The sequence below is a fragment of the Arachis ipaensis genome, chromosome B05, assembly GCF_000816755.2.
Source record: "Arachis ipaensis cultivar K30076 chromosome B05, Araip1.1, whole genome shotgun sequence".
In the NCBI taxonomy this organism is placed as follows: domain Eukaryota; kingdom Viridiplantae; phylum Streptophyta; class Magnoliopsida; order Fabales; family Fabaceae; genus Arachis; species Arachis ipaensis.
This window is the reverse complement of record NC_029789.2, coordinates 129940390-129952546: the sequence shown is the minus strand read 5'-3', so window position 1 is coordinate 129952546 and position 12157 is coordinate 129940390. Positions and strand designations below refer to the sequence as shown.

At 35.4% G+C, this 12157-nt stretch overlaps 1 protein-coding gene across 16 annotated transcripts in view; it reads left to right on the top strand.

Annotated features, from left to right (window-relative positions):
- LOC107644127 (pentatricopeptide repeat-containing protein At1g62930, chloroplastic) overlaps positions 3169-12157 on the top strand; it is a 49245-nt gene continuing 40256 nt past the window's right edge. For 2 of the 16 annotated variants that reach the window (XR_002347153.1, XR_002347156.1), the window contains exons 1-4: positions 3184-4923; positions 6497-6554; positions 7389-7578; positions 8845-8899. Coding sequence is in view for 4 of the 16 variants with exons in the window: in XM_021102753.1 (XP_020958412.1) it covers positions 3252-4750; positions 4807-4822 (1515 nt within the window). In the remaining 12 variants the exon portion in view is untranslated. Of the gene's footprint in view, positions 4924-6496; positions 6555-7388; positions 7579-8844; positions 8904-9209; positions 9279-10326; positions 10377-10624; positions 10943-11281; positions 11836-12157 lie in introns of those variants that run through there. The other 14 variants (XR_002347154.1, XR_002347157.1, XR_002347152.1 and 11 more) reach the window with 13 other exon arrangements.

The window sequence follows — 12157 nt, the reverse complement described above, 5'->3', positions numbered from 1 at the left end:
TCAACCACCTGGGCATCAACTGGTGCAGGTGCCTGAGCAGGGGCTTCTAGAGCAGCTTGAGAAGGTGCTTCTGGAGGAGCCTCAGCAGGTGCATCTGGAGGAGCTTGAGTAGGTGCTTGAATAGCATTTCCTTGTGCATTGGGCTTTCCCTTAGCAGCAACGACAGCTGCAGCTGCATCAGCAAGAGCTTGAGCAACATCAGCTGCTCTCTTTTTTGGACAACCCCTCTTTATGTGCCCCTTTTGTAGACAGTATTTGCAAGTAAATGGTTTTAGTTGTCTCTTTAGAGTCCCAGTCACGTTAGATTTCTTGCTTCCTCCATTACCCTCATCTGCATCCTTTCTCCTTTTCTTTGTTAGTGGTCCGGGCTTCTTCTTTTTCTTTGGAGCTTGTGGTCTATTCTGCTCGGATTTTTCCCAAAGAGATTGTCCAGGCAATGGATTTACATAATGTGCATAAGTGTCTCTATATGCGTCCATGGTAAGCCACTTATGACAGAAATCTTCAGGTTTCTTATTCACCCTTGCGAGTGCTGCACACGCATGCACATAGGACATTCCTGAAGTAATTAACAAAGTAATGTGTTATTAAAGTATTTAACACAGGTCTCTTATTTAATAAAGTATTTATTTACCTGTTAGCATCCAAAATTGACATGTGCAGAGTCGCTTGCCCAAATCCACAACCATGTTAGTTGGATGACCATGCACTTCAAACTTCTCATACTCATCATTCCCAGTCCAGATTGGCATCCAACTCTTAGACTCCTTCCTGATCTTGTCCAACCTACTTTGAACCACTGGTGGTAACTTTCCCACATGGTTGGCTAACTGTTGAACCCGGATTACACTTCAAGAGGGTTTTTCCGTAGTCCCTGACCATTGCATACTGGGCCTTCTCATCTCCATACACCACAACTCTAGCGTCTGCCAAGGCTCTAGAAATTGAATTCCTATTTAGCACTAGATCACACTTGGACTTGAAGTAGACAGCTGCCTCACATTGTCTGAAGTTAGGATATTTCCTAACCTTCTTCACTGCCTCTCTGAACTCAGACTTTGTATTAAACTTTATCCCCACCTCAAGTTTTAAATCACCGAACTGAATACCATCTCTAAATACCGGGAATACATCATCTGGCTCTTCTTCAGAAAATTCATCTTCCGAAGGAGGAGGAGTCTTCATTTCCTCCGAGTGCCAAGAGTTGGCACCATCAGACTCTGCTCCAGGATCCAAAGCATTGTCCAGGTTTTCATCTCCTGTCACAGGGACTTCTAAGAAACTTAAGTCTACCTCACACTCCTCATCATCCACCACCAATGCATCATCATCGTTAAGAAACTTCCTCTTAGACTTTGATAGTCCCTCAGTAGGTGCATGCTTTAACCAAGGCTCTCTTTTCTTGGTCTCACATTTTTTTCCAACAACATCATCATCACTTGAGCTATCACCTCTCCTAGGATCATATGAACTGTCCTCTGTGGTGTGTTCATCTTCAGAAGAAGACAACCTCAGCACTTGTTTTTTCTTGTCTTGTTGCTGCCCCTTCCTCACTTGTGAAGCAGACCTTGTGCAATAGGCTTTAGTTGTGATTTTGGGCTTTGGATTTGGTTTGGGCTTGGACACAGAATTCCGGTTGCGCTTGGGGTTGGGCTTAGACGAATTCTTCGGGTTGGCAGTGGCCTTATGTAATGATGTATTATTGGATTTCGGATTTGGGTTGGCATTTGAATTGGGTTTAGTTTTTGGGGGAACTGGAGGAGTATTGGTAACAGGCTTTGCAGTAGTAGCTTGGCTAGGATTAGAGTTGGATGTGGTAGTGGGATTATTGTTTTGGGGTGTTGGGTTATTAGCACCAGGATCTGTTGGTTCTGTGGTCTTGGGTGGTGAGGTATTATGCATTGGTTCATTGTTGTTGGTGAATGGAGTCTCATCAGCAGGGACAGTGGGTATATTAGCTTGGTTTGGGGTCTTGTCTTGTAGGCGTTCATTCTCAGCTTCATCACTAACCTCTCTCAAATCATCATGGTCACCCCTCAATATACTCCACAATCTCATTTCCCTAAAGAATTTCTGGTGTTGAAACTGCATGCTCAAAGTAAACATCAACCAGCCCATCATTCTTTTCACCATGAAACACATCTCTCTCAACTCATCATCACAATTCAGAGCTCTTAACCCAATGTCTAAACTCCTCCCGGGCACATGCCACCAACATTCTCCTATCCTATCATATCCTAGTTCTTTATAATAATTTCTAACCCAAAAAACATCTAAAGTATCTACATCAATGTCACCAACGCATGCCTTCTTATCAGGAGAATATATAGTCATCCCGTTTTCATCTTTCTGAAACTTTCCCCCATGGTGGAACATAATATCTAAGTGCACATCCATCTGCATGATTCAAAAAAATCTCTTTTCAGCACCAGTTCCACACAATGATCCCTTTAAGATAGTTTTCATCAACTACATTCATACATGACAGAAACATATATCAAAATAACACACATTTATCCACCATCGGAACAGAGCATGAATACAAACCCCAAAAAAATAGTTGCAGACAACATCAAAATAAAACCCTAGCCCAAATTCCACTACAAACCTCAGGGAAAAATAATATACAAAGCAATAAACTATGATCAACAACCATCAACGCATTCCCTAAAATTTGAAAAAATAAAATTTTAAAATCTTCACTAACCTCGGTGACGAAACAGAAGCTCCTTGTAGCGGCAAAGCACCTCCTCAGACAATTGTACAATGTTCACTCGTGATCCAGTAGTCTCCGGGAATCCTATTGCAGTTACTCGTTCCTATTTTGAGTGAGTAACGGAAGAGAGACATTTTTCCTCTACGTCACTCATGGAGGAGTTGAAGACGAAGAGTGGAGACAAAAGAGGGAAAGACCAACGTTTTGTTTTTCATCGCATAGAAACGACGTCGCTCAAAGGGGTTTTTTAGCGCCAATTTACAAACGATGCCGTTTCCTCGTGTCCAGCGTGGCAATATTTGGCCACATCGCTAACGGCGTTAGTCTTCCGGTGACTGAAAATAGGCTAAGGACTAACGTGGTGTATTTTTTTAAATTTGAGAGACTAATTTATTACAATCGAAATCTGAAAGACTAAATCAGTGCAACTCGTCAACTCATGAATCTCGGTTAGCAAAATGGGGCTTAACTCTACCCTCACTCTCTCGGATGGAAAGCACTCTTCCTTTTTACCATACTCTCCTTCATTGCAAGAATGTTATCATTGTTCTCATTCTCACCAATAATGTTAAGGTATGCTCTTCAAATCCCAAATTCTGTTTCCCACTCTGCTCTCCGTCTTTGCTTCCATTCAACTTCATCCCTACACTCTCACTCTCATCCCCAATCGCTTGATGAAGCTGTTGATTCCTTCACTCGCATGCTCTCTATGCGTCGTACTCCTCCCATCATCCAATTTAACCAGATTTTGGGATCCCTTTCCAAGACAAAGCATTTCCACGCCGCCGTTTCCCTTTTTCAGCAATTGCAAATCAGCGGAATCGCGCCCAGCGTAGTTACTTTGAGCATCGTAATTAATTGTTGTTGCGGCATGGGTCGTATGACGCTTGCTTTCTCTGTATTGGCCAAGATTTTCAGGATGGGTTTTCAGCCTGATACCATAACATTGACAACAATCCTGAAAGGTCTCTGTCTCTGTGGTAGTGTTGAAAAAGCAGTGCGCTTTCATGACAGAGTGCTGGCTCATGGATTTCACTTCAACCAAGTCACTTATGGGACGTTGATCAATGGGCTCTGTAAGACCGGACACACATCGGCTGCTATTCAAGTGTTGAGAAACATCCCACGGTATGGCATTGCTCCTGATGTCTTCATGTACAGCGCAATTATTGATAGCCTCTGCAAGGATACACTTGTAAGTCAGGCTTTTCATTTATTTTCTGAAATGCTTGCTAAGGGAGTTTCTCCTAATGTTATCACATACAATTCTCTCATTTTTGGATTGTGTCTTGAGGGTCAATATAAGGAAGCCATGGATTTGTTAAGTGATATGGTGCTTAGAAACATTACTCCAAATGTTCGTACCTATAGTATTTTGATCGATGGGCTATGCAAGGAAGGAAAGATCAAAGATGCTAAGAGTGTATTGGCTGTAATGGCAAAACATGGTGTGAAACCAGATGTGGTTACTTATGCCAGCTTAATGGATGGATATTGTTTGGTTAATCAGGTAAATAAGGCAAAATATATATTCAACACAATGGCCCAAAGTAGAGTGTCACCCAATGTTCAAAGTTACAGTATCATGATTAATGGCTTGTGCAAAAGTAAAAGGGTCGATGAAGCCTTGAATCTCTTTGAAGAAATGCGTCGTAAGTATTTGGTTCCAAACACGGTAACTTACAACACTCTTATTGATGGCTTGAGCAAATCGAAGAGAATCTCTTGTGCTTTGGAGCTTCTTGTCAAGATGCACGAAAGAGGTCCACCCTCTGATGTAGTCACTTACAATTCCTTGTTGGATGGGATGTTCAAAAACCAACAAGTTGACAAGGCACTTATGTTATTCAAGCAAATGAAAGAGAGTGGCATTGATCCAGATATATGCACGTACAATGTACTTATTGATGGCCTATGCAAAGGTGGAAGACTTTTAGTTGCAAAAGAGATTTTTCAAGATGTTTCCGTTAAAGGCTATCGTCCAAATGTGAGGACATACAATATTATTATCAATGGGATCTGCAAAGAGGGCTTGTTTGAAGAAGCATTGGCACTCTTGTCAAAAATGGAAGGCAATGGTTGCTTACCAGATGCTGTGACTTTTGAAACTATTATTCGTGCTTTGTTTGAAAAAGATGAGAATGACATGGCAGAGAAACTTCTTCGGGAAATGGTTGCTAGAGGCTTATTGAATTGATAAAAAAAAGGTAATATACATCAATTCAAATTGAAATTACATCTCATTGTTGCTGAATATGTATCATAGTTCTGTAAATTCTGTGTCTGTTGGGTCAGAGGACTTTGGCAATGCCATAACATCAATTAATTTTGCACTTTTGATTTTTGCAATTGCTATTATCCTTTTTAATTCAACTATTTTATTGATTCTTTAGATGATATTCCTCGATATAGCTTATAGATTTAGTGTTTAAGATCTCTTTATAGCAATGGAGTGTTCTTTCCTGTTATTCTATGAGATCATATATTTATCACGCTACAAACTAAGCAAAACTAAAAAGATTGAAAATTTTGTTTTGTTGTTTGTTCTCTGCTATTCTGTTGTGCAAGTTATTTTTCCATATCTTTGTAGGTACTATATATATATATATATAATTCCTATCACTGTTTTATCATAAGCAACCATTAGCTATTGTTTATTTGATTAGATCCTCTGGGAATTGTTGTAAAAGGAAATTTAAGTAGGTATTAAGTATTTATTCTTAGGCTATATAGTTTTCACTTCCATCTTTAAAATAAACCCACCTTCTCGAATGCATGTCCCCTCTTTTCATCAACCTAAGCAACATTGAGTCAAGGTTAATATGGTTCAGTTATCCCAAAATTTGTGGCCATTTTCTTAATTAATGCTACTCAATTGTATTACTTGGAAATTGCTTCTGCTGAAAATATGTACATTATGAAATACTTTTTCGGAGAATGTTTTTCTGTTAATTCTTAGATAAATTACCTCATTATTTCTTGTTTAGACAATACTCCAGTGTCTTTTAAGTCTCTGTTTATTAGCATTTTAAAAGAAGTTACTGGCTTGGAGTTTTGTTATGTGGTGTTGTGATGGGGGTGTTAAAAGTGAAACAATATAGAATTCTTTGGAATTGCAGTTGATTTTATTTAGTGGATTTCTTTGCATAATTATTGTATTTATTTATTTATTTACTTTCAATCAGATGGGTAAATACCAATCCACCATGTTATATGTATAAATTTAATTGGCTTTATATTAATCCAAACAATGTTGAAGCTCTCTAGTGTGAATTTTCCTTTATACTTTGATTTTGGAATCAATTGTGAGACACTAGAATTCTTCAGAATCATACTCACTGGTTTAAACTTCAAAAATCACTTTTCTCATGAAACTCAAACAAAAATCACTTCATCTCAAACAGATAAAATATTGATGTTGCTATTAACTCAAAGTCAATCTTTGCATTATAATTAGGTTCTTCATTTTTATACTTCCATGCTAACTTGTGTGGTTCGTGCTGCATAAAACAGTTTTAGACTTAAGTAAACAGTACTCCAAATAAACATTTGTTACTGCAAAGGGCATAATTTTGCTGTATGGTAAGAGTATATGAATATAAAATGTGTTTCGGATATTGCAAGTTCATCAACAAGAAGATGGCTCTGTCATCAAGAGTTGTTTCAGACTCTACAGAAAGGGAAAATTTTAATATAGTTAACCAATTTTTTGTTCATTTTCACTGATATACAAAATGGGAGCACAAGTTGAATAGTATTATTTATTTATTATTTTTTCAGTTCTCGTTATGCAATCTGCAATGGAGTTCTTTTCAGGCTCTACCATTTGTAGGCACAGGTAATTTAACTTTTATGTCATTGAGAAGTTGTGGTTCTACCTTGGAGCAGAAAAAAAAATTGATGGTGCTGGTAATTGTTGGCGCTATAAATAGTGACAGCTAGTATATTTAATATTTATTATGAAATGTAAATATAAAATTTACTAATATTATATGATAATTTTTGTGTTAATATTATATGATAATTTGTTATTTATTGTTAATTTTCTAGTATTAGTTCCTGCAAAATTTCATAGGTTAAGTTTCACCTAATCATTTTATAAGAAGTTATTATATTGTACATGTAACTAATTTTTTATATTATTGAATTTGAATTATATTGTTAATTGTTGTCTTATATATTATTGAATAGTAATGTCAGGTGACTTTTGATATAGTCTAGTTAATACAATATATAATACAGTAGACACAGATACTACAGTAAAAACATAAATGACTAATGTATCTCTAGTAATGCAAGAAAGAACACAATAATTGAGTGTCTTTCTTCTCTCCACTATCTCAATATATCAAATTAATTAAAATCTTTCGTTACGTAATCTTCCAAATACCTATCTATCTCATTCTTATTAAGTTCACTTGGCTTTATTTTCTGTGTTTGCTTCCATTTTCTCGAAAGATCTTCAATCATAATGCTATCATTGTCTCTCATCTCTAAATTAGAAGAAAAGTTAGCATTTTGAATGTTCGCTAATTTTGCCTCCAAATACTAATTTTTCCTGCACATATTCTTCTAATTCCTAATTTTTGATAATCATCATTCAATCATAATTTTTCTCTCCAAATAATTTTTTTTTATCACCATCATTCAACAATGTTGAACACTTTCACAGGACTCCAATAATAGTACTACACCTCCAGCATCTTTGTACTTTAGGTTGGAAAGAGGGTTATGATAAACGGGCTATGCAAAGAGGGTATACTTGATGAAGCATTGGCCTTAAAGTTGGAAATGGAAGACAATGGTTGCCCTCTGGATGCTGTAATTTAAGAAACAAATATCCGTGCTCTGTTGAAAAAAAGGTGAAAATGATCAAACACTGAAATATCTTCATGAAATGATTGTTAGAGGCTTATTGAAAAGACAATAGGAGAAATAAATCAACTCAAATTAATAAATTTTCTGTTGTCAAAATTTGTACAGAACTTGGTAAATTTTATATCTATTGGGTTGGAGGATTTGGGAAATGCCATGAACTCACTATCACCTTGATTTTGGTTATCTCTATGTTTTTGAATTAATTTTGAACTTGTGTTGTTGGCTGATTTTTGACTCTCTGACCATGGCTATCATGCATCCTGTTTCGGCGGATATTCATAGTTGTAACTGTGCTTGAGATTTCTTGATAGTAATTAAGAGCTCATGATTGGTCTGATGAGCAACTGTGCTTTATTTGACTAAATCTTCCTAGAATTCTTCTAAAAGATATGCTGTGGCAAGATTAATGACATAGATATATGATTTTCACTGCCGTCTTTAAAACAAATACATCTATTAAATGCATGACCCCACTTTTTTTGGCTGACAATTTCAACATTTTGTTATTTTTCAAAATCTGATCACAGCTGAAGAAACCTGTATACAAAGTATGTGATTACACTTGATTTTTCAAGGAAAAAAAAGGGCTGTGCAAGAAGGAATTTCTAGGAATTTGTCTACTATGGTTCAAACATGAATTATCTTAAAACCTTTGTTCATTTTCATAATTAATATTACTCAGCTGTAATTCTTAGAAATCAATTGAAAATATGTACATTATGTTGATTTTCATAATTAATGTTACTTAGTTGTAATTAATGTTTTCTTAAAACCTTTGTTCATTTTCATAATTAATGTTACTCAGCAGTTAATGCTTGATTGAATTATTTCATTATTTCTCGTTGAATAATCCTATATAGGGATTACTATATTGTTCTTATTTAAAATCATGTTGAAAAGCTTTTATTATTAAAACATGGTTTGGAGTTTTGTTGTCTGTTATTAGCTACACCTGTCACAAAAGATTTGGGGATTCTAATTCCAAGTACAATTGTTTCTACACCTGTTTCTTTGGGTTTTCTAAATTTTCTCTGCAGTGATGATTGGGGTTAGAATAAAGAATTAAAAGTGAAACAATGTTGTACAGTTTGAAATTGCATTTCTTCTTGAAGAATATCTTTGAATATCAAAAGTTGAACTCTGCTTAAGTGCTGATTAACTTATTTCATGAAACTGATATTGACCTTGCATTGGTAGTTATTTTGGATTCTTGACATGTTCATCTTTGTTCCATGCATACTTATTGCTAGGTGCACGCAAGCATGTTAAGTTGCAGCATGGCAAAGACAAGATTGAAGATCTCTAGTATGAATTTTCCTTTATACTTGGATTTCAGTTTGTCCATTTGAAATAATTGCGAGACAGTTGATTTAATATTTTCTCAGCATATTTGATTTCTAGTTGAACCCACCATTGGATTTTAAGCTTCAAAATCAGTTTTGGATGGAAGTGAATAATAGCTACTTTCACAAAAATCACTCTTCAGACTGCACTAATAAACATAAAATGAATTGATCTCAAACAAGATAGAATATGGTTGATAGCATGCTAAATGCTAGCTGTAGATATGGTTTATTTTTTTTTTTTTTCACCCTTTCTTTTTTCTTTCAAATAGGTATGTGATTTTGGCTTATCATGAATGAAGCACAGTAAATTCCTTTCTTCCAGATCAACTGCAGGAACAGTAAGTTGTCATAATCCTCATTTCTAAGCTCAAATACTGTGTCATACCCTCTGCCACATTATTCATTCTTTCATGTTCTTGTTCTACATTTTGCTGCATATTTTTTTTCCGTTGTGCTTTATATTCTTTTGAAGATATATAAACATACACAAATGGAGGCATTTGCTATTATCTTTTAACAAAAAATTTGGAAAACCAGGAGATTCTTGCCGTTTAAAAATTCATTATGTTTGGGATGTTATATTAATTCTTTTGTGATGATGAATACCTATCTTTAGCCTCGGCTTATGTTATGTTCAATTTATAATACAATTACTAGTTCTATAGGCCAAGAAAATGTCGATTAAATAAGGTTTGGGAGAATGAGAGAAGGAAGAAAACAGAGTGAGAAAGAAAAGAGAATTCAGAGAGAAAGATAAGAAATTTATGATCTGCATTACTAGTGAGCTTATCACTAATCTGTGCTTATGTATACAGAAGAGTAGCTTGCTGTGCAAGCTAGTACAAAATGTACAACAGTCCGTTCATTCTTAAGTTACTTATGATAGTTGTAACTAACAGCTGTCCTATTGTAGCTGGCACTGTTCTCACAGCCAACAGTTCTTCTCTAGACTTTACCAACTCACTCTACTACAATGAATGGTGTTTGGTAACAAATGAGCAAATCTTTCTTAATTTTGTTGAGGCCTAAACATGAAACTGTTGAGTTTTGCTTGTTATAATTAAATTTACTAAAGTTTTTGTTTGGTAAGAGTTTCTGCCTTTTTGGAAAAAAAAAATATAAAGACAGGGGAGATAGAGATAATTGCACAAATTTTGTCTTAGGGAAGATAAACTTTGTGCATTTCTCTATGTCTCCTTTTCAAATAGGTCTGTGTCCTCTGATAACTGCCAAACGGGGCCTTAGTTAACTACATGCTTTTCATCTCTACCTCAAACTCCTGTCTTTCATATGTGTGATCAGCTCCGGTATTCTGCACGTATTTAGTTTTGCTGCTAAGCCTTTGTTTGGCATTGCAATACATTCATTTTTTATAACATGTTGCAGGCCGAGTGGATGGCGCCTGAAGTGTTAAGAAATGAACCTTCAAATGAAAAGTAAGCTCAGTTATCATTGGTTTTCATCATTAATTTTTTTCTTTATTTTGCTTGTGGAGGAGAATTTCATAGTCTGTGTTCCTCTCTAACCTGAATCATCTAGCATAGAGAAAAATAAATTGGAATTTTTATTACATATAACTATTGTTCTTTGGCTTTGTTGTCTCGTGGTTCTTCTCATTGATGTTGCCACCCTTTTAAGCTGTTCATAATTTTATGATTATAACAAGTGGTGATTGGATATCCAGGTGCGATGTTTATAGCTTTGGAGTCATATTATGGGAGCTCTCTACTTTGCAACAGCCCTGGGGTGGAATGAATCCGATGCAAGTTGTGGGTGCTGTCGGTTTCCAGCATTGTCGCCTTGTCATTCCAGATGATATGGACCCTGCTATCATGGAGACATGGATATTATCAAGCAATCCTGAAAGACATGAGTGTACTCTTCAATCATTTTATCCTTGTTCTAAGATATCAGAACTCTTGCTTATAGCATTCTGAAAACCGCTTGTTCTATCGAATATGAATAATCACATGAAAGGAAATACACATTTGATCTTGATAAGGTATAATTTTGTTTCAATATAACCATTCTTGTAATAAAAAATCCTTATAATGTGCAAGCCAGTTTCAACAAACCCCTGTAATGACGACTCTCTGTTTTCTCTAAAGATTTTTATGCATGATAGGGACTTGATTACACAATTTTTAAATTAGAAGACTTGGTTGAAAAATATTTGTACAGTATATGGACTTAATTAAAAACTTCTAGACTATAGGGATTTGTTGAAAATATTTCGGCATATACAGGGATGCCCTTGCAAATGTTTAAGCTTTAGGCCTTTAGAATACTTAACCTACAATCATGATTGGTGTGACTATATGATACCTTTTCTGTATGGTAGAGATCCAAAGTTGAGACCTACATTTGCTGAAATAATGGCAGCGCTGAAGCCGATCATTGGTTCTCAATCTCAAGTGCCGAAACCGGGTAGGCATGAGAAGGCTCAGTCATCAAGAGTTGGTGCAGACTCAGCAGGATAGGAAACAATTATACAGCTAACCATATATTTGTTCATTTTTGCTGATAAAGAAAATGATGGGAAGACAAATCTTTGTTCATTTTTGCTGATAAAGAAAATGATGGGAAGACAAATCTTTGTTCATTTTTGCTGATAAAGAAAATGATGGGAAGACAAATCTTTGTTCATTTTTGCTGATAAAGAAAATGATGGGAAGACAAGTTGAGTATTTTTGCTCATTTAGTCCTGTGATTCTTTTCAGTCTTGTCCCTTTCCTTTTTTTTTTTTTTAATTTCTTTCTTCCCATTTACTTTTAAAATGTTTTTTGCAATCTGCAGTGGAGTCATTATCAGTTTGTACCATTTGTTTGTGTACACAATTCTTTTTGTAATTTTGCTATAATCAATTCTAAATTTTGATGTGCATAAATTATGAGATGTTGCAGTTGTAGCTCGAATGGAAGAAAAATTGATGGTGCGTGGAAATGGTGCTGTAAATGCAAATTGGATAAGCTTTTTATTCTTTTTCTCTTTTTTATTTTTCAATTTGGATGGGGCCAAGTGTTTTATGTCTAAGTGTCTAACTTCTTCACCCAGTCACCCTTCACCCTTCTTGCTGTCAAAAATAACAAAAAATAGTATTGTTTATATTTTTACCAAACTTGTAAAATTACTGTCTTTTTGGTTTTAAATTTGATGAAAAAAGAAAGTATAAAAGTGCTTTAGTATTTAATTATATACAAATATTTAATTTCGTGTT